This window comes from Artemia sp. Qi Xiang Cuo, unplaced genomic scaffold (assembly GCF_049724085.1).
Source record: "Artemia sp. Qi Xiang Cuo unplaced genomic scaffold, ASM4972408v1 HiC_scaffold_2950, whole genome shotgun sequence".
NCBI classification, from domain to species: domain Eukaryota; kingdom Metazoa; phylum Arthropoda; class Branchiopoda; order Anostraca; family Artemiidae; genus Artemia; species Artemia sp. Qi Xiang Cuo.
Window position 1 is genome coordinate 195,020 of NW_028300348.1, and position 23,983 is coordinate 219,002.

General features: G+C 36.3%; 1 protein-coding gene across 1 annotated transcript in view; it reads left to right on the forward strand.

The window, feature by feature from the left end:
* Nucleotides 1–485: 485 nt before the first annotated feature.
* The window catches only part of LOC148938769 (uncharacterized), a gene marked incomplete at its 3' end in the record, with an annotated part of 160,790 nt that continues 137,292 nt past the window's right edge, over nt 486–23,983 (forward strand). Inside the window, exons 1-2 of the mRNA XM_089107551.1 lie at nt 486–776; nt 4,428–4,720. Coding sequence (XP_088963677.1) covers nt 486–776; nt 4,428–4,720 — 584 coding nt within the window. The remainder of the gene's footprint in view (nt 777–4,427; nt 4,721–23,983) is intronic.

Sequence of the window (23,983 nt, forward strand, 5' to 3'; positions counted from 1 at the left end):
TATACTCAAAAGGCTGCGATAGTATTTGTGCTCTACATATTTCCTTAGGAGGTTATGTTCTTTACCATCATATTGCCCTACTGTTTCAGATGATTTTGACACAAGGGATAGTCCCGAGTTGCTTTAGTCTGGGTATAGTTATACTGATATTAAAGAAGGGGAAGCCAGCCAAACAGTCTTCTTCGTATCAGCCAGTAACGATATCTTCAGTATTTTGTAAACTATTCGAGATTGTTTTGTTTGATGAGATTTATGATAAGTGTGAGATGTCTCCACACCAGTTTGGTTTTCGAAAAGGCCTCGGGTGCACCCATGTACTTTATCTTCTTGCTAACATATTACTTGATGTTCATCTCTCGCGCGAAACTTTGATCTTAGGTCAGTATGATGCCAGGAGAGCTTTTGACTCTGGGATTCATGCCCATATTTTGGTTGATCTGTGTAAGCGAGGCGTGCGTTCTTCTATTGTAAGGTCACTACGTGATATGTATAGGAACCTCAAGCTTCGTGTTCGTTTGCAAGATGGTGACCTTAGTGGGGAGATATCTGTACATAAGGGAATTAAGCAAGGGGCTATAACGTCTCCTACTTTGTTTAATAACAGTATTAATGATGCACAACATGTTATCTCTCCGAGTTATATTTGCAAGCATATTGACTTGTCACTTCTGGGCTTTGCAGATGATATTTTAAATCTGTCTCGGTTGCTTTATTCATTAGAAAATAATTTCTCGTGTCTTGAAAAAAGTTACGCTGATATTGGTTTGCAGTTTAATGTAGAAAAGTCTGCTGTTTTGTTTTTTAATTGCCCTGAAGATAATGCTACAGTCAGGCTTGGTGGAATTACCGTAACACCGTCTAGTCACATTACGTACCTTGGCCTCCCGATTGGTCGTAATCTTTGAGAGACCCAGTCTTTCGTTATTGAACACCTTTCTAAAAAAGTGCGCATTGCCTATGCGGGTGTTGTCACTAGCCGTCGCAATTCAAGCCGTAAATATTTGGCTCGTCTTTATAATGCAGTTGCTTTGCCTCATGTCTTGTACCTGTCTCCTTTTTGGAAGCTCCTGAGTGCATGAAACAAGAAAGACATAAGGTCGGTATTTTTCAAGTATGCCCGATATCTTCTTCAAGTGCCGCCTTTTGTTAGAAACCGCCATATTGCTGTGAAATATGGAATTGTTGAGCCTCTGAGTGCCGTGGAGGAGGTAATTCAGAATTACGTGAAAAAACTAGAGCTCCTGGATCACGAGTGGGCCCACCTTCTCAAATAGTTGTGTTATTATGTAGGTCTTTCTGTTTGTATTTGTTTTTCTTGCCAGTTTTTGCTTTTTCTTTCTTTTCTAGTTTGTGCTCTGCCTTTTTCTGTTTATTGTAAGACAGGATATTAATAAAATTCATTCATTCATTCATAGTTTAGTCCTACCCATAAAAAAGTTACGCGCTTGAGAAAATGTGGCTGACTTTAGAAAAAAGGAGGAAAGACCCCCTAATAAATATAGAACATTAAAGAAAATCCCACCATCAGATTCAGCGTATCAGAGAACCCTACTGTAGAGGTTTCAAGCTCCTATCTGCAAAAATGTGGAATTTAGCATTTTTCGCCAGAAGAAAGATCACGGATGCGTGTTTATTTGTTTGTTTGTTTTTTTCCAGGAGTAATCGTATCGACCCAGTGGTCCTAGAATATCTTGGGAAGGTTTATTTGAACGAAAATTAAAAGCTCTAGCGCTGTTTTTAAGTGACCAAAAAATGGAGGGTAACTAGGCCCCCTCCCATGCTTATTTTTTCCCAAAGTCACCCGATCCAAATTTTGAGTTAACCATTTTGTTCAGCATGGTCGAAAATATAATAATAATTTCTTTTAGGATGACTTAATGTCCCAAAGTTCCCAGGGGAGAGGGCTGAAAGTTATGAAATTTTCCCGATGTTTACATATAGCATTGGTTATTGGGAAGTATACAGACGTTTTCAGGAGGGATTTTTTCTAGTAGTGGGGGAGGGGGTTGGATTTTGTGGGAGGATCTTTCCATGGAGGAAATTTTCATGGGGGAAGGAAAATTGCTATGAAGGGGGTGCCGGTTTTCCCAGCATTATTCAAAAAAAGATCAGAAATTAAATAAAAAAAAAGTTTTTCAGCTGAAAGTAAGGAGCAGCATCAAAACTTAAAACGAACAGAAAATATTACGTATATGATTGGGTTCACCCCCTAGTCAATACCTCGCTCTTTAAGCCAAAGATTTTTTAATACTTTCATAAGAGCTATTTATTCTAATTAACGTCCTTTGTGATTAAAGGGTCATTTTTAAAGCATTGGAACAAAATTCGAACTTTAGCGTAAAGAGAGAGGTATCGACTAGGGGGCAAACCCCCTAATATACGTATTAAAAACATATGAATATAGAAGTTTGTTACGTAAGTTAATTCGTAAGTTACGTATATTTATTACTTATAAAAGCGTTCGTAAATAAAATTAAACAATTTTCGAGAAAGCCATTTAACCGAATAAAAGTAAAATTAATATATAAATTTTGTTTTAGTTGTTCATGTACGGTGAGCCAAAATCAAAACCTGCATTAATTCAAAAACGTTCAAAAATTAAATAGAAAAAACATTTTTTTTTTAACTGAAAGTAAGGAGCGACGTTAAAACTTAAGACGAACAAAAATTATTCCATATATGAAAGGGGCTGTCCCCTCCTCAACGCCTCGCTCTTTACGCTAAAGTTTGACTCTTTCTCACAACTCTATTTTCTATAACAATAGAAGTAGTATGCTAACTTATACTTCTGCTGCCTGTATAGCAATTCCTATGTTATTTGCGGCCTTTACGTTCCATGGTAGCTTTCCAAGGCATAGTCTACAGCCAGCGGTTATTTGGCAGTGTATAAGGTCCTCAAACAGGTTTTTTTCTGTTTTTGTTGTCAATTACACAATGAATGTAGGTCATGAGTTCACATGCACATTCTTAAAACTACACGTGATTAAACACATTATAAAACTACGTGCTATTTGCTTATGTCCTGTTGGTACCATTCCAAACGGGTGGGGATTCCCCGCCTGTTCCTAAACATTGCAAAAAAGATAACAGTATGAAAAGGGGATTCCCCGGGCAAATTTGTTTCAACTCCAAGTTTTCTTTTTCAACCAGAGTGGTTTTTTTCGAGCTGACACCTGTTTTTTAGGCAGCCAATCAGAGAATTGCTTAACAATTCGTCATTGAAACCCTGTATAAGGCTTTCCAAGGCATAGTCTACAGCCAGCGGTTATTTGCCAGTGTATAATGTCCTCAAACAAGTTTTTTTTCTGTTTTTGTTGTCAATTACACAATGAATGTAGGTCATGAGTTCACATATACATTCTTAAAACTACACGTGATTAAACACGTTATAAAACTACGTTTCAACCCCAAGTTTTTTATTTTCAATCAGAGTGGGGTTTTTTTCGAGCTGACACCTGTTTTTTAGGCAGCCAATCAGAGAATTGCTTAACAATTCGTCATTGAAACACTGTATAAAGTGTTCATGCTTTGGAATTCAATTTTCATTATGTATTAGCATATCGAGCATAGTACACTGGGTTTTATTAACTCTGAAACAATGGATATTTCTATTTTCAATGTGAGTACACATTAATTCTTTATTTCAATGAAAAAAAAAAAAAAATGTTTTACTAGTAAATTCAAATTTCAGTGGGGACTTAGCCCCCTCCAAGAATACAAAATTTTAAAAATATGATGCGTATATTCGACAAAAACGGCATAGCACGCTTTTTTCTATTATGTAAAACAATAAACTCTCTTTTCCATTGCTCTGTTAGGGATAGTTTTAGTTCTTTTTCGTTCAAAAGAATCCTTTCCCAATCCCGCATTTAAAATGTACTATCTTCTTCCGCTCTAAATAATGCCATCTGTGTTTAACATGTTACCAAAGAGGGGATGATTTCAAAACAACATTCCGCTGCAACCCGGATCTAATTACTCTAACTGTTATCGGTCTGAAGTGATCTATTCCCGGTATGCGTCTTATCGGGGATTAAGAAAAAAAAAAGACGGATATGTGCGATTCAAGGCTCATTGACAAAAGAGTTTGTTTTTTTAACCAAATTAGACAGAAATTTTTAAATTTTATTTGATGAAAGTAAATGGATTTCATAGATGATTAAGAGGCTCTTATAAAAATATATGACAGGGAAGAGGGCAATGAATCAATTCTAACACAGTTTTTCTTTACTTGGTATCCGTTAAAAACGAAATTTTTGTGTTAAATAAGTAATTATTGTATCTTTTAAAAGAGCTTTACGGGGTTTGAGAGAGACTCTGTTCCCTGATTCCGTGTGGTTAGAGGGGATTCTTTGTGCAGACTAATTTTTTCTTCTGTAAAAAAGGGAATTGTTTTTTTCCATGCTAAATTTTGTCTTCTTTTTAAGAAAGAGGATTCCTACAATTACCCTCCCCTGGAAAAGAGAGCCAAGACTGACGCTGGTGCTCCTATACAACAAGTGGAGATAGAGGGATCATTGGAGGCCACTCACTTCCATTACAGACCGACGCTGTCATCTCAAAACTCACCAGTGCCAGCTCTTATGCAGCCAGGTAGAAAACTGAGAAGAGAATGGATAGTTGCTCATATGATGGGGAACCCAACTGGCTCACCTCTACACGCCAGTGACATCACCACCACATCTATGCCAGAAACATACGGTACTCAACATCAGTCTTAGTTTGGAAATGTTAGTATTGTCACCTCTAGCTTCTACCACTTTCTATCCAACTTTTTGTTGTTTTTTTTTAAAGTATTTTCTTTTTGACATTTTTCAACACCGTAAAAGTGTATGTCAGAGATATTAAAATGTTAATCTCCCCCCACCCCCCGACCATTGTTTTAAATTTATCTACCCCCCTCAGAGATTGCTGAATATAATGCATTTTTTTTTATTAGCAAAGAAAGCACTCTTTTGCGTCTATCTGAACTTTCTGAGGGAGGAGGGGGGTAACTTTTTTAGTTTTAAAAATTAGTTTAAGATTAGAAAAACGCTTCACTACAGATATGGCTATTGTGTTTTTCTGAACTTTCTGAGGGAGGAGGGGGTAACTTTTTAGTTTAAATAATTCTATGAGTACTTGGTTTGTTTTGGATGATACGGAGAAATGGTAAGCGGTAAATATTCGGGAAAGATACGAGTAGAAAAATTCTTCGCTAAATATAGGGATTTGTCGTCTTTCTGAAGTTTATGAGGGAGGAGGGGGTAACTTTTTATATAAAAAAAAAAATTGTTTACGAGAATTAAAAATCTACCGAACGGATAATGCTATTATGTTTTTGTGTACGTTTTGTGGGAGGAAGGGGGTAACTTTTTATTTTTAAAAATTGGTTTACAATTAGAAAAAAGCTTCACTACAGATAAGGCGATTGTGTTTTTCTGAACTTTCTGAGGGAGGAGGGGGTAACTTTTTAGTTTAAATAATTATAGGAAGACTTGGGTTTTGCTGGATGGTATGGAAAAATGGTACGTGTTAAATATTCGGGAAACATACGAGTAGAAAAATGCTTCACTACAGATAAGGCTATTGTGTTTTTCTGAATTTTCTGAGGGGGTAACTCTTTAATTTAAATAATTCTAGGAGGAATTGGGTTTTGTTGGATGGTATGGAAAAATGGTACGCGTTAAATATTCGGGAAACATACGAGTAGAAAAAAATGCTTCACTACAGATAAGGCCATTTTGTTTCTGCTGGATACATTTCTGAGGGAGGAGAGGGTCAACTTTTTAGTTTTAAAATTAGTTTACGAGTAGAAAAATGCTTCACTACAGATAAGGCTATTGTGTTTTTCTGAACTTTCTGAGGGAAGACGGGGTAACTTTTTAGTTTGTAAAAATTAGTTGTACGAGTAGAAAAATGCTGTCACTACAGATATGGCTATTGTGTTTTTGTGAACTTTCTGAGGGAGGAGGGTGTAACTTTTTAGTTTAAAAAATGCTAGGAGGAAATGGGTTTTGTTGGATGGTATGGAAAAATGGTACGTGTTAAATATTCGGGAAACGTACGAGTAGAAAAATGCTTCACTACAGATAAGTCTTCTGTGTCTTTCTGAACTTTTTGAGTGAGGAAGGGTTAAATTTTTAGTTTAAAAAAAAAATTAATTGATAAAAAAAAGAAAAAAAAGAAAAGTGTGTTATAATTGTGATAAAACTTTCATCAAAGAAAAAAAAACTTAATCCAATCATTTTTTAGTTTCAGGGGGAAGCTGTGAAAACATCTGCCTTCCCTGATCCAGGATTTCAAAGTATCATTGGAAATTGTCCCCTCTTGCCGGATGATGATGTTAGTGAAGGTCTGTTATTGGATATCCCCCTGTATTTTCAATTTACAGCTTAAGAAATGAACAGGTTTATAGAAATTTTTCGGCCCAATTTGTCCAGGGACATTTTTGGCGAGAACTTTATGATTAGTGAATTGGATCATTTGAAAACACGGCCAGGACAAGAAGACAGTGAAATTTCTCTAAACCTACGTGCATTTTACTTGTTAGAGTCTTCTCTAAGTCACTTGCAAACATATAGGGTCGATTTTAACCCTCCCCCGAGGAAAACGTGGGCATTATTTTAACTGACCCCGTGAATGTTCTCCATCGCTATATCGACAGAATTCGAGCAAAAATAGAAATTCAGATTCAGAAATGGGAGGGTCAAGGGGGGGTTAAAGCATCAATAAATCGAAAAGTTTATTTACAAAAGGGGACATCTGGGGACATTTTTTATTTTCATTTTTCAACAGGCAACCAGACTTTTTACACTGGTCTAAACGAATTTGAAGACAACTTTTTTTATCTGGGTAAATAAATTAATATTAACTTTGGACATGTTCAATGAGAGGGGAAGTGGGTCCACAATTTTATACATTGAATACATGGATCTGAATCGCAGTAGATTTTAAAAAAAATTTAGTTTAAGGGGAGCAGGTAAACGATGAATATATTGTCACCCAGAATTGTTGGTTGCGAGAGGGGTTCAGGGTTTCAATTTTTACACAGGGCTTCAATGTTTCAAATATGAATTTTTAGCAGCAGCCCATAAAATATTAAAAAATTAGTCATCAATAAAAAATCTCGAGGAACTTGCTCGCAACGTTGTAAAAATTTTCCATAAATTAATTTTTGTCTTTTTTGTAGGTAAGTATTGTGTGTCATTTAAATAAATATGCTTTTTCGATAACGAAAATTAAAATCTGGGGTGTGGGGTGGTTGTTCTCCAGTATGACACAGAATTTGTAGATGAGGGAAAAAACCAAATAAAAAAGGGGTTTTGTATTCAGTCAGGACACCGATGGTGGATAATGTTAAAAATTGGGTTTGGGTTATTTATGAACCCCCCAAAGATGTAAATTCCTATGGTCATTTTTTTCCCGTTACGGCAATAAGTCAACAACGCTCTCAAGGTGTGAAGTGATGAGAAAGCTACTTTTGTCCCGAGTGCATTTCCCCATTCACATCTGATTGTATATTCTCGGACCACATAAGCCATTATAAAATTAATGGCAATCGACGAATAGAAATTCCGGTAGAAGGTAAGGATAATTTCCAAATTAAAATTTTCTAAAGTTCCCAGGTTTACATTGAGAAAGGACGTATAAACTGCAAATCAAGGCCAATGTAGGTATCGGACTCATCAAGGCCACAGCTAGTCAATGAACAAAATCTGGTTCCTCAGTTTTATACAGACGCTCGTTATGATGCTAACACTACAATAGTGCTGTAAGAGTTTTTTTTTAACAGTGACAAGTTGGTTAGCAGGAAACATTTCTTAATATATTTAACAAAAACCTCGGCCAGCGCTATTTCTCGATTGCGTCATACCAATTACCCAATGACATTGTCAGATAAAGAGCAACTGGCGCTGGAAAATGGGACAATTTGCTGGGTCTGTAGGAGTACCCTTGCCCCAAAAGACGCGGTCCAGGACCACAATCACCTTATTGACCCCAATTCAACGGGGAAAAGTAACTTTTGTGGGTGGGCTCACAATTCATGTAATTTAAAAATTAAACAGCAACTCTTTCTTCCGGTTTTTATACATAACTCTAACTACGATCTGAAGTATATGCTACCAGCAGTGGCGCATCTTCAAAGAAATGGAACAGTGGATGAAGATACATGGGTGATAGACAGCTTTACCTACAAAATCATGCCTAAATCATCGGAAAAGCTGCTTTTTTTGGAATTTATGTGGAAATTTGTTGAAGCCGACGTTGAGTACACGAATAAAGTTCGCTTTTTAGATTCCTACAGTTTTTTCCCCAAATCATTGAGCGAATTAGTTTAGGTGCAGAAAAACGATGACGGTTGCAACGCTTTCCTCCTTCTAAAGCAACAATTTCCAAATGATTTATATGATTTGTTGACGGTCAAGGGCATATATCCTTATGACCATTATTTTTCCATGTCGAGATTCGCCGAGGAAACTATTCCTTCGATTGAATCGTTTTACGACAGTCTTCAAGATCGTAGGTGCACCCCCGAGGAATACAGTTTTGCTACAAAAGTTTGGGCAGAGGGAGGGTGTAAAAATGGGTTTGACTACTGCAAGCTGTATTTGTCGAGTGACGTGTTAGCTCTGTTAGACATTATGTGTAACAATACGGAAAAAATCTATGAGGAGTTTAATCTTGATTTGGGGTATTATTTTTCATCTCCTCATCTAGTGATGGACCTTATCCTAAAAATTAGTGGGGGAAAAATTGGGCTAATAACTGATATTGATCAGCATCTGTTCATTGAAAAGTCAATGAGGGGTGGTTTTGTTTTTCCCGGGGATTATATACTTAAAATTGATTCGACAGGAGCGAGCACGGGGATAAAATCAGATGCAGATTTCTTCGATTTGAATTATCGCTATCCTTTAGCCATGTTCCATTATGCAGTACCTTGTAGTGACAATAAATGGCTCAATGACCCTCAAGCTCCGCATTTCCCCAACATTGATGACGACAGTGTTGAGGTAACTGGACCGGTTGGATGGTTTTTTGAAATTGATGGAGAGATACCAGTCGAACTTCAAGATTCAGTAAAGGATTTTTTTTTACCTTGAATCAATAGACCTGTGACTAAGGACTCTTTGAGCCCTCGCAATAGGCGTTTAGTCGAGGTTGACGGATTGCATTGGTCACCTTCAAAACAAAAACTTATTGCTGACCTTCTGCCAAAAAAAACATAGTTGTACATCACGTGGCTTTAAAATGGATGTGCAACAACGGTTTCAACATCACAAAGGTTCACAGAGCACTCCAGTTTAGCCAAAAATCCTATCTGAAAACATTTGTTGACACCTTTGTCAAGAAACGTTCTGAAGCGCAGACGAAAGCCGAAAAAGAAATTTATAAACTCATTTTGAATTCGGCTTTCGGCAAAATGAGTGAGAGTGTTCGCAATAGGAACCGTTGTGACGTCGTGACCGACCCCAAAAAATTTGCTCGAATTATTGCCGATCCAAATTACACTTCCTTCACAATCATTGGCCCGGACATGGTACTATTGAATAGGAAAAAAGACGTATTGTCCTGAATAAAAATATTGCTGCAGGCAGTGCGATCTTAGAGATCTCTAAAAAGCTCATGTTGGAATTCTACTACATTGTGGTTAGGGTAGAGTGGCCGGAGAAGGGGCAAGTAGAGGTCTGCTACGGGGACACAGATTTTCTACTGTTAAAAGTAAAAAACACAAATCTAATTGATGATTTTGCGCACAGTGAAATTATCAGCTCACGGTTGGACTACTCCAATTGGTTTAGTCTTTACCCAGAGCTAGTGAAACGTTGGGCACCAAATCAGCTTTTATTTTTTAAATCAGAAACGGGAAGCGAATTGATTTCCCGTGGTGTGTTTCTAAGTCCGAAGGTGTATTTTATACAGACACACGACGGGGAAATCAAGAAACGTTGCAAAGGAGTACCCGCGCGCTATGTGGATAAGACTTTCAACATGGACATATAGAGGAATTGTATTGTTCAAAATACAATTCCACGAGCCAAATTGTTGGCAATTCGTTCTCTCAAATACAGAAACTTTACTGTAAATATAGAGAAAATTGTTATTATTACCATCTCTGACAAGGTCTCTGTTTCTCAAGATGGTTGTGAATACCCTCCCTCTTGGACACTATTTAACTTCAGACCGAGCCGAATATGTTATCCATAGGGAAGGCTCAGTTTAAATAAAGTCCTGTAAACTATTTCCTAAAACCTTTTGGGGGGGGGCTCGCAGCCTTTGGGGGGGGGGGACCTCGCGGCCCGGGGGGGGGGGGGGGCAGCCGCCGCCAGTGCGGGGGGCGCACCGCCACAATATCAAAGTTATCTTTTTTTGACTTAGAGCAGATTTTTTTTTTGTAAATGTTTCATTAAAAAAAAAGTGATATTTTTTCAAGTGTTCTCTAATTTAATGTTGTATTTTTTTTCTCTATAAATAAACAAAAAAAAAGTGTTTTTTTCTCTCTCTGTGTGCCCGTGTAAATGTTGTATTTTTTTATTATAAATAAATTTAAAAAAAAAAGTGTATTTTTTCATGTTTAATTTGCTTTTTTTTTCAAAGTATTGTTACTTTTTTTTCTATGTATATAATAAAATAAAAATATGATTCTTTATTCGTCTTCTTCTTATTCTTCTTGAAGAACAGAGTAGTAGTAGGGAAATTATTTAGTCATTAGACAATCATGGTCTACAGTTAGTTGTCCAGGTGATCTGTTGAGGGGGACATGTATCAATTTAAAACACTCGTTTATGTGTGGACCGTCAATATCGGGCAAAACAACACTCTTAACTAAAATAATTAAAAATTGTGATAAAATGTTTGTGAAAAAGCCAAAAAAAATATACTATTGCTATAGTATTTGGCAGGAGTCATATGATAAAATAAAGGCAATTGCAGCCATGGAAGTGGTGAGGATACAATTCATGCGGGGACTTGATGTTTTCAGCATTATTGCACCAAACTCTTTGCTAATCATTGACGATCTGGCTGAATCTATTGAATAATGGGTCCCAGGAAATGCTGCAACTGTTCATCGTTCGCTCTCATCATGAACAGATTTCCGTTACTCTGGTTATAAAAAATCTTTTTCATCAGAGCAAATGTATGCAAACGCTTGATTTGAACTATACATACTATATCATCTACAGAGTTGTTCGTGATTCTAGCTCTCTAATAACTCTCAATAAACAGATCTATCCAGGAGCCCCCAAATTTCTGCTCTCAGCATACAATCAAGCAACTAATAAACCCCACGGCTACATCCTATTGGATCTTAATCAAAATACACCCGAGGATCTGCGTGTAGTCACAGATATTTTCGACAATGAAATTACAGTATATCTCCCTGTGAACACTAAAAAGACCTATTAGTCGCTATCATGACACTGAAGAAACTACCTGAAAATAAACATTTGTTTTCAGTTCTAAGCACTTCAAAACCTCCGCTTAGGAAAGTAATACTCAAACATGGTATTGACAATGATTTCATTAATATAATATCTGAACTTTTGTTAAATTTGACCGAGGTTAATGTTCAGCTGCCAGAAGTAGTTAAGCAACAGGCAAAGCAACATCGTTCCATCTTACTTACATTGGCCTCTAAAAATAAAGGGAATAATTTTAAAAGGAAACGATTTCTTGAAGCGAGTGGTAGCTTTTTCACACTTTTACTGCCAGTAATTGCAGGACTTGTAAACAGTTTTCTCTAGATGGCAAAACCCCACAAATTGACTCCAATAGAACTCGTTCTCTCACCCGTCAAACACTTTCAGGACAATCAGAGTAAATTCCTCGACAATGAAAATATTGAGGATGATAGGAAATTGCTTGTACTTCAAAATGCGCTTTATCAAGTGGATAGAAACTATAGATTAAGGCCCACTGCTGCTGCTGATCCACAAAAAAAATCTTCTCCTATGCATTCGCCTCCTGCTGGAAACATATGGACTAATTAGTAAAGGAATACAATTGTTTTGAAAATTGTATAACTAAGGCCCCGCTCTTTGGTTGAACAAAGTAAACGATTCCTAACACCTTTCTTGGAACTATATCGCCGTCAAATTTGGATTATAGGGGCTGGGGACATACTTAGGGGAAAAAGACGAAGTCCGACTTATATATTGTGTTCTATTGTAGCAACTCGCAGAGGACAATATACAGATCACGCTCCCCCCTAAAACCACTGCGGCGAATTATGCGACCACAAATGCAATTTTGTCAATAGTCAAGGTCTAAAAAAATTAATTGACACCGTATCATCATCATCATAAACAACAACATTGAAATAAATGAAAAATGAAGAAGATTTCAAATCAATATTCGAAAATACTAGCACATCGCTGATAGCTAGACAAAAGTGAAGACATATCAAGTCAACGTCACCATTACCACCAAAAGCCAGTATACAAAAGGGTAGCGGACGTTACACAACGCGTTTACGTTCAAAATGGGTGAAGTTCTGAAAGGTGTTTATGAAAAAATTGGTGAGGCGGGGAGTTTAAGTTCCCCCGCCAATCTTTCCAAAGTCACTGGTGTTCACACTAAAAGTGTACAAGACTATCTACAGAATGAATCAAGTTACACTCTGCATAGAAATAAAAGACTCCGCGCCAATCAATCTTGAAAAACTAAAGCCTTATACCCAGTCTATATAATTCAATCTGATATTCTGACTCTAGATGAGCTTCGAAGACGTCACAATACACCGTACAAGTACATTCTAATTGCAATCAGTATTTATAGTCGCTATGCATATGCAATTCCATTGGGATCAAAGAGAGGTGTTGAAGTTGCTCGGGCCATTGACAGTATTCTCCAAGAGGATATATATAAAAAAATTCAAACGTAACGTGTTAGTGAATTTGTTAATCCTAAGGTTGCAGAATCACTATAGAAATTTAGTACATTGCTCCATCATAGCTATAGTCCGATAAAGGCCGCAATGGTCATGCGATCGATACAAGCTATTCTACTACTGATTTCAAGATATTTCGCATTGGAAGACAAGTAAGCTTTTATTCATGATTTTTGTACTAACATATTGTTTTATAATCAATGACCTCATCGATCATTGTCCAACGGAAACTCTACGCCAACGGAGGTTCATCATTCTGATCATGATACAATTGACACCTTTCTTAAACAATATTCCAATGAATCAAAAGTCAAGAAGATGAAAAATAAATTCAATGTTGGTGATACTGTTCGAATTAATAGAACAACTAATGTTATTGAAAAGGGGAATTACTTGTGGCCCACAGAAATTTTTAAAGTGTAAAAAATACTAGACACTAAGAAAATAAATTATCTAATTCTTGATAAAAAATATGAAGAGATACTCGGCTTATTTTATGAATATGAATTGAAAAAAGTTAATACGGCTATTGAAATCTATCAAATTGAAAAGATATTAAAGAGACGTACTCGCAGGGGTAATAAACAGTTACTTTTTCAGTGGGTAGGATACAATTCTTATTTTGAATCTTGGATCGGCGTTGAAGATATTGACAATGCCCAGTGATTTCTATGTAATATTCATGTCCAAAGTTTCCGATCCTTTCTACAATGACTTGACTACGGCAAGTGATTTTTGGACAAAATTCTCCCCCGCCATCAAATTTGACGGTGCATATGAAGTGGCTCTTGTCGACTGTATTCTCAAAAATACCTATGACATCCTGAGAAAGGATCGTGTGTATGATATAAAAGTTATACCACTCGATTGGACTATGAAAGGGTTGAACTATTCCGACTATGAATGGATTGAAGAACTTAAATATATTGAATATCAACATGCCAAATTTAAATATATTGAATACGATAATATGGAGGATTTGTGTTGTGCAAACAATAAAAAAATCCCATGTTGCAGGAATGGTTAAGGCCACTTTATTTTTTCATTGGAACATGATAGTATTTACAGCAGATCACCTCTTAACACTGAAGTAATTATTGTAAATAAGAATCTGAGAGATGTCCTTGGCTTTAAAACAGATTATGATCCATGGGGAAAATGCTGGCATTATTGACAGTATGAATCAATCTATTTTTGACGATTATCTACCAGGTTTCACATCGGATTTATGTATCTTTCTTTGTGCATCCTGTGTGGAAACATTGAGAGTCGGTAATTCAAATACCCCCCTTTTACGTGTTCTTGAACGAAAAACAACTCATGAACTTGTTCATCACTATAATATAAAGCATCTTCAGTATGTTCCTGTAAACACTTCATATTTGGAACTCTGCTAGTTAACTCTAAGAAGTGAATTGGGTGATCCTCTAGCAATACAAAAAGGCTTAGCAGTGATTACATGTCATTTTCGACCCATTATTAACGACTGCACAATCACTTAAAATGAACAATAGGAGAATTCCATTTGTCTGTCCCGATATCTATTGTTATGTTGATGCTCTGAGTCCACGTCAAATAGGCAATGGATTGAACTACTACAAGGGTCGTACTACAATGTCTGGTTATGGTCTTGGAAGCTGGATTGCTAGGCTATTTCATTCCGCACTACCCCTTGCCAGAATATATCTTGTACCTGCTGCATCAAATTTCGCTGCCTCAACACTACAGGACTGGGGGTCGGGCAAGAATTTCAAGGAGAGTGTTAAGGAAAATATTAGATCTTCAGCAAGAGCCGTTGGTGAGCAACTAAAATCTCGACAAAATGGGGAGGGATTGAAAAGGATGCGTTCGCGTCATTCCCTCATCAGTCTCCACCCAGGCAGGAAGCAAAGGACATCAACAAGGACTTTGAGGAATAAAACAACGAAGGCAAATAAGCAGAAGAAGAAAAAAAAGAAAAAGATTGTTAGATCAAAGAAGGATTTCTTCTCTTAAGATGACTTATCTCCCCCACTAGGAATCATATCCATCAATTAGTTCCTCATTGAGTCTATTCAATGCTGAAAATGATGATGTCAGTGTGAAGTATTACTACTATGAAAAGTTTCATCCCTAACACCCCCTCTCGAAAAATAAACACTTTCAAATATTTTAAAATGAAGACTATTTCATTTATTTGTCATCAACATCTCTGGATTTAAATGTCGTTATGAAAAAAAAGTCAGATAATACGTCTCCAACTGCTAGCAATGGTCTCTCCTATGAAATCTATATTATAAAGAACCAATTCAAACAAACTTATGTATTTATTAATGGAATAATGGTGAGTGCGAGCAATAATTTATCTAACTCTGATAGCTACATACAATTTATGATGATGACGCCAAAGGCATACAAGGAGTTGAGAGGACAATTATTGGGCTATGAATATCGATCAGGTGTTGATACTGACGGTGAGTTGACTACTGCAGTGACCCAGGAGTATCATCTAGTTGGAAAATTAAATCATGAGATATTCAATATATCCCAATGGCTACCCCCCAATGCAAAAATTGACAAAAAGCTAGTGATGGCCCCATCAAATTTACTTTTGAGTAAAATAATTCCAGCACCCCCCAATACAAATGTCATTATCACATCGATACTTCTTCATGTTCGAAAATAACAGGTTAAGAGGTCTATTGTATTGGCATTGGAGAAACTAAGAGCCAATGGTAACAACATTAAACTTCTTGTCCCCCATACGATCACCAATCAACGTCACATTGCCACCGGCTCTCGTAGCTGTAGCGATTCATCATTTATCAATGGAGGAATCCCATCAAAATTGGTTTTGGCCTTTGTCAAGAGTGGCAGTGCTGTTGGATCCTGGACTGGATCTCCCCATGATTTTAATTTTTTCGGTCTATCTAGCTTCGTGTGCAAAGTGAGTGGTATTCCACTGTACACTCTATCGTTTGAGAACAAATACTATAGAACCCTGTAAGAGTTGCCCATGCAATCCCTAGATCATGACTCTCAACTATTTGAAAATGGAATAACCGATTCAATGTTTTCTAAAAATCATGGGGTTATTGTTTTGGCCTTGTCTGGTATACAGGATATGACCATAGTACGAACAGGGACTGTACGATTAGAGTGTACATTTGCCAATGCTCTGACTGAGAGTATCACGCTAATATCACTGAGTCAATTTGAAACCTATTGGGAAATCACACCCGTCGGCAGTGTTCTACTAGACCTAGCACCATGAACACAAACCAAATAATCAATGTATTTATTTTGGATCCATACATGTCCCAGTACAAGTCCTATTGCATACCTTCAGAATTCATTGAAAAAATTCCAAGTGTTAACAATACCTTAATCAGTGTTAATAGCAGTCCATCGACTTTGAAGACCGGTCAGTGGCTATGTATATTTCAAACAGCAAAGAATATTGAATTTTTTTATCCTCTTTGCCTGTCGTATAAATTCTAAACTCCATACATCATCAACTTTATTGAAATCAGTGGGAAAACCATTATTCCAAAAAAACAAAGATTACAGGATTTAACGACTAAGACATGTGGCTTTCATGCACTACTCTTTTTCATATTCAGATGTCGTGGCTACACCTACAAGCAGTTTCTCGATATCTACGTTGACTTACCTCGATTGAACGATTTTCTTGTGGAGAATATACTTACAAGCATATTTAATATTTATTTTAGTGCCCTCCGAGTGTAGTTCTCTAAGTATATTTATGAAATTGTTTATTAATAAAAAAAAATTAGATTCACGATAAAAGACTATTATACTGTTTGGATTTCATCTAGAACTAGATCTTTTTTCACAACAACTAGTGCAGATAGACTATCTGAATTCACATTGTACTTATACTGATGTAGTGCAATGTCAGAGTCGCATTTTCTACAATAGAGTGTAACTTCACTCTTGTCATATCTTTTTGTATAGTCAATGATATTATTCTTATTCATTCTATAGAATTCACATGTTTCAATTTGCTTATTTGAAGTAATGTCACAATTAGTGTCCTCAAGTGTTGAATCACATTCCGTCACAGCCAAATAAAAATCAGTGGGCTCATATTCATAACACCCATTGTCTTCGCAACAATGACGTAGAAACCATATTCTTTTGTTATTCAAGCATTTGAATCGTAGACCCGTTTCCTCCTCCCAGAACAATCTAAAACCACGACGATACCAATCTCTTAGAACTAAACTAAAATATCGGTTAGGATTCTTTCCAATCGTACCGGCATATGTATTCTCCCACTGATTACACTTCTCATAGTTGCACTTGGAACATAGATAATCACTCGGATGAGAATCACACACCTCCTTAAGACAAGAATGAAAATCTTGAATTTAACCAAAATATACTTCATGCAATTTAATTGGTTCTCCTAATATACACTTTTCATCCAATTCATCAATCATTGTGTAATTCTCACATGATATTGACCAGCTGCCCAGTGTATACATACATAACGGACATGTATGGAAAATTTTTTCATGTGTTGACACTCTCACTGCAACAATGAAACTGACCTAGCAACAACAACAAAAATGTGATAGAGAGAGAGAGGATTAAATATCTCCGTTGTCTCTGATTGGCTGCCTAATAAACTGGTGTCAGCTCGAAAAAAACCACTCTGGTTGAAAAAAAAAACTTGGAGTTGAAACAAATTTGCCCGGGGAATTTGCCCGTTCATACTGTTATCTTTTTTGCAATGTTTAGGAACAGGCAGGGAATCCCCACTCGTTTGGAATGGTACCAACAGGACATAAGCAAATAGCACGTAGTTTTATAACGTGTTTAATCACGTGTAGTTTTAAGAATGTGCATGTGAACTCATGACCTACATTCATTGTGTAATTGACAACAAAAACAGAAAAAAACCTGTTTGAGGACATTATACACTGCCAAATAACCGCTGGCTGTAGACTATGCCTTGGAAAGCTGCCATGGAACGTAAATTCCGCAAATAACATAGGAATTGCTATACAGGCAGCAGAAGTATAAGTTAACATACTACTAATAGAAAAATTTAGCGTAAAGAGCGAGGCGTTGAGGAGCGGACAGTCCCTTTCATATGTGGAATAATTTCTGTTCGTTTTAAGTTTTAACGTCGCTCATTACTTTCAGTTAAAAAAAAAACTTGTTTTTTTATTTAATCAAACAGTTCGTGGCAACGAACTGTAAGTAAGGAGCGACCCGGCTCAATGGTAACCAAAACTCTAAAAAACAGAATTGTGATAACAATAGATACATCAAAAGAATCAAATTTAAATTTCGATTTCAAATATATGTTGTATCAAGTTTAATCTTACCCATCAAAAGTTACACGCCTGAGAAAATGTGGCTGATTTTTGAAAAAAGGGGGAAAGACCCTCTAAGAGTTATAGAACCTTAATAAAAATCACACCATCATATTCAGCGTATCAGTGAACCCTACTGTAGAGGTTTCAAGCTCCTATCTACAAAAATGAGGAATTCTTCATTTTTTACCAGAAGAAAGATCACGGATGCGTGTTTGTTTTTTTTTTTTTTCCCAGGGGTGATTGTATCGATCCAGAGGTCCTAGAATATCGTGGGAGGACTCATTCGAAGGGAAATTATAACTTCTAGTGCCCTTTTTAAGTGACCAAAAAAATGGAGGGCAACTAGGCCCCCTCCCCCGCTCATTTTTTGCCCAAAGTCACCTGATCAAAATTTTGAGATAACCAATTTGTTCAGCATGGTTTAAAATATGATATCCAAGTCCTTTAAGATGACTTAATCCTCCGAAGTCCCCGGGGGGAGGGCTGAAAGTTATGAACTTTACCCAATGTTAACATATAGTATTGGTTATTGGGAAGTATGCAGACGTTTTTAGGGGGGATTTTTTCTGGTAGTAGGGGAGTGGGTGGGTCGGGGATTATATGGGAAGATATTTCCATGAAGGAAGTTTTCATGGGGGAAGGGACATTGCTATGAAGGGGGCACCGGATTTTCCAGCATTATTTAAAAAAAAGATCAGAAATTAAATATAAAAAAAACAAGTTTTCCAACTGAAAATAATGAGTAACATCAAAACTTAAAACGAACAGAAAATATTACGTGTATGATTGGGTTCACCCCCTAGTCAATATCTCGCTCTTTAAGCCAGATTTTTTAGTACTTTCATAAGAGCTATTTATAAAAATATATGAATATAGAAGTTCGTTGCGTAAGTTAATTCGTAAGTTACGTATATTTATTACTAATAAAAACGTTTGTAAATAAAATTAAACAAGTTTCGAGAAAGCCATTTGACCAAATAAAAGAAAAATTAATATGCACATTTTTTTTGATTATTCATGTACGGTGAGCCAAAATCAAAACCTGCATTAATTAAAAAATTTTCAAAAATTAAATAAAAAAAACAAGTTTTTTTAAACTGAAAGTGAGGAACGACGTTAAAACTTAAAACGAACAGAAATTATTCCGTATATGAAAGGGGCTGTCCCCTCCTCAACGCCTCGCTCTTTACGCTGAAGTTTGACTTTCTCACGACTCTTATTTTTTTTAAACAATAAAAAACTTTAGCGTAAAGAGCAAGGCGTTGAGGAGGGGACAGCCCCTTTCATATACAGAATAATTTCTGTTCGTTTTAAGTTTCAACGTCGCTCCTTACTTTCAGTTAAAAAAAACTTTTTTTTTTATTTAATAGCGTAATGAGCGAGGCGTTGAGGATGGGACAGCCCCTTTCATATACGTAATAAGTGCTGTTTGTTTTAATTTGTAATATTGTTTCTTACTTTCAGTTGAAAAAACGTTTTTTAATTAAATTTATTTTTAAGCTTTTGATATTTTGAGCGTTATCCTAAAAAAAAGAAAAAAGATGATAATGATTTAAAAATATTGCTTCTATCTCCGAAACCTTGACGCTGGTTCATAATATTGGCCAGAAAGAGAAGTTGGGAGAACCAAGAAACTTCTTAATCAGGAAATAGGAGAAACAGGGAATAAAATCTGTAAAACACAAAATAAACTCTAATTTTGATCAAAAGATAAATAACCATACAATAAGCAGATAACTTAAACGAAAAATAAAGTGTTATCCTATGTTAATTAAAAACCTTTTCCTTATTACTTTACGTCTCTTTCTTCCTTCAAAATAAAAAAGGCTGTTCTGTTCTGTCATCGAATATTCGGTTTCCATTAATATAGAATCTTGTGTTTTCTAGTGATCATAGTTAAGAAAAAAGGTCTACCTGTAAACGCTTTCCTAATTCAATGAATCTTCCCAACCTAACTTGGGGAAGAGTTTATGTTATCATGTAGAAGTTCAGCAAATTTTAGTTCAGAAAACCTTTGCTTTCTGTTCAGTAGAATTAGGCTAGAAAACAACTTTTTGACAGTAAATGTAGAGATACGCTAACTTGATAAGGTAGATGCAAGACTGAATATTAAAATTATCTCAAAAGGTTTTTTTTCATTTTACACGCAAATGCATTCAACGTGATTGCTATTTCGAATTTACCATCGTAAGCATAGTAGCATTTGCTAAGCAGAAAAACAAAGTATTTTTGTACGATCACTTCATATGGAAAAGTTAGTGGTAGAGAACCGGGAAGGGGCTCATTTGACTGTTAAATGAAGGTTCTAATGTACTTTTCAAGGCCGAAAGGTTTTAGGGCAACCAGCCCCTTCAGATCCATTTTTCGCTACCCGCCCCTAACCCCCAAGGTATCCAATCACAATTTTGACTTAACTATTTTGTTCAAAATAGTAGAAGGGCTTAACAATCAGGCCTCTGGAAATGGCAAATTCATAAGCCCCCTGGGGCAAGGACTGTAAATTATACAAGTTGCCAATTATTTAAATGTATGTTTAGTAATTGAAAAGGGGAGCATGTTTTGACCTGTGTTTTTGATGAGCTGAAAACTTTTAGAATCGTGCTAGTAGAAGGGGGGGTACCAGCCCCACCCCTCACACCTGCTGCCACCTACAACTTTTTTACATAATTTATGCATGTTTTTATGATTTTTGACAGTGAGAATGAAAAAACAGGAATTTTGTCACATTGATGTCTGTTTTCTTGGATGGTTATGTGTGTTGGTCGATTTATTTGATGTTTTTAATGGATGGTTATGGATGATTTATGGTTTTTGTCAGTGAGAATTAAAAAACAGTATTTTTCTCACTTGAAAAACAGGAATTTTGTCACATTTATGTCTGTTTTCATGGATGGTTATGTGTGTTGGTCGATTTATTTGATGTTTTTCATGGATGGTCACGGATGATTTATGGTTTTTGTCAGTGAGAATTTGAATAACAGGAACTTTCTCACATTTATGTCTGTTTTTATGGTTTTTGTCAGTGAGAATGGAAAAACAGGAATTTTCTCACTTGAAACAACAGGAACTTTCTCACATTTACGGATGTCAACAGCAATTTATGTCTAGGCCTCAATTGATCCCGTACGAACCACGTGGCTTATGGTTTTCTCAGTGAGAATGAAAAAACAGGAACTTTCTCACATTTACGGATGTCAACAGCAATTTATGTCTAGGCCTCAATTGATCCCGTACGAACCACGTGGTTTATGGTTTTCTCAGTGAGAATGAAAAAACAGGAACTTTCTCACATTTACGGATGTCAACAGCAATTTATGTCTAGGCCTCAATTGATCCCGTACGAACCACGTGGTACAGGGCTCCTTTTATGGGCATATAGACCCTAGGGGAAATGGATTTCTGAGAAATTGATTGCGTAATCGATTGGGAATTTGGAACACCTGTGCTGTCAGTCATTAATCAAATTGTTTCCAGGCAAAGTTTAATAATGTCTGACAGGTACTGTCAACAATTCTCCAGGAATAGAACCAAGTCATTAATGTCTTTGCCTCGGAAACAACTCTTTTGGTCAAACTCCAAAAGATATTAATAACCAAACACCATGGAAACAATTCTCCAAGAAACATCTTAGCGATGAATTGTTTTAGCGCGGGAATCAGGTTTCTTAGTAATTTGAAATGTGACAGCGCAGAGATGCCAAAAAACAAAAGGAACACGCTGAAATTACGTTTAGGGGTTATTTGGGCGAAACCGTTTTATGGAATTATTTCGGCGAAACAGTTAGAGACATTTTAAAAGATGATTTTTGAAGAGATTTTAGAAGAGGATTTGAGGGTGAAACTCTGTGGTCGTTATAATACACAAGTTCCATTTGAACAGTGTCGTGAGGTCCCCTACCCCAACCCCAATGGGTTCGATCCCCCTACCCCAACCCCAAAGGGTTCCAATCTCCCTACCCCAACCCCGAAGGAAGCCCTGGTCCTCAAAGGTCCCCCAAGCTCCCAAAGGGCCCCCGGATCCCCAAACGCCCTCCCCGGGCCCCCAAAGGCCCTCCCCCGGTCCTCAAAGGTCCCCCAGGCTTCCAAAGGGCTCCCGGACCCAAAAAGGCCCTCCCCGGGCCCCCAGGCCCTCACCGGGTCCCCAAAAGACCACCCGGCCCTAAAGGCCCCCCCAGACCCCCAAAGGACCACCCAGGCCCCAAAGGCCCCCTCCCCCTCCCCCTTGGCCCCCCAAGGGGTCCCCTCTCCCTCTCCCTCCCTCTCCTCCCCCTCCTCAGCTTCCCCTCCCCCATCCCCTCCTCCCCTTCCCCTCCTCCCCTCCCCTCCCCTTCCCTCCCCCATTTTTTAATATTTTATGATACTGACTAAGTTTTAGTTAAGAGTTTCGAGTTTTAGCTTAGAGTCTTAGCTTAGAGTTTTTTGTTAGAGTTCTAGTTTAGTTTCATTTTAGTTAAGAGTTTGATGTTTTACCTTTGAGTTTCAGTTAGAGTTCTAGTTTAGTTTAGTTTTAGTTAAGAGTTTGGTATTTTACCTTAGAGTCTTAGCTTAGAGTTCTAGTTTAGTTTAGTTTTACTTAAGAGTTTAGAGTTTTATCTTAGAGTATAAGCGTAGAGTTTTTTTTAGAGTTCTATTTTATTTTAGTTTTAGTTAAAAGTTTAGTGTTTTTAGCTTAGAGTCTTAGCTTAGAGTTTATGTTGAAGTTCTAGTATAGTTTAGTTTTATTTTAGAGTTTTAGCTTAGAGTCTTAGCTTAGAATTTTTGTTAGAATTGAAGTTTAGTTTAGTTTCAGTTAAGAGTTTTGAGTTTTTTTTTGTTAAAGTTCTAGTTTTTTTTATTTTTTTTGAATTTTTGGATTTTTTACCTTTGAGCTGCTGTTAGAGTTTTAGTGTATTTTATTTTTATTTCAGAGTTTATATTTTAACATATAGTATTAGCTGATAGTTTTAGTGATGTTTATATTTTAGTTTTATTTACATTTAATAATTTGTAGTCTTAGCTTAGAGTCATAGCTTAGAGTTATAGTTTGGTTGATTTTTATTTAAGGTTTTAGATTTTTTAGCTTAGACTTTTTTTTTAAGTTATAGTATAGTTTAGGTTTAGTTAATAGTATATAGTTTTTTAGCTTAGAGTCTTAGATTAGAGTTTTATTCAGAGTTATAGTTTAGTTTAGTTTTAGTTAAGAGTTTAGAGTTTTTAGCTTAGAGTAATAGCTTAGAGTTTTAGTTTGGTTTAGTTTTAGTTAAGAGTTTTTTTTAGCTTAGAGTCTTAGCTTAGAGTTTTTGTTAGAGTTCTAGTTTAGTTTAGTTTTAGTTAAGAGTTTAGAGTTTTTAGCTTAGAGTCGTAGCTTAGAGTTTTATTCAGAGTTCTAGTTTAGTTTAGTTTAGTTACGGTTCAGAATTTAGAGTTTTAGCTTAGAGTCATAGCTTATAATTTTACTTAAAGTTGTAGTTTGGTTAAGTTTTAGCTAAGAATTTCGAGTTTTAGATTAGAGTCTTAGCTTAGAGTTTTTGTTAGAGTTGAAGTTTAGTTTAATTTTAGTTAAGAATTTTATGTTTTACCTTTGAGTTTCAGTTAGAGTTCTAGTTTAGTTTACTTTTAGTTAAGAGTTTTGAGTTTTAGCTTAGAGTATTAGCTAAAAGTTTTAGTTTGATTTAGCTTTAGTTAAAAGTTTAGAGTTTTTTTTTTTCTTAGAGTCTTAGCTTAGATTTTTTGTTAGAGTTCTAGTTTAGTTTAGTTTTATTTAAGAGTTTAGAGTTTTTATCTTAGAGTCTTAGCTTAGA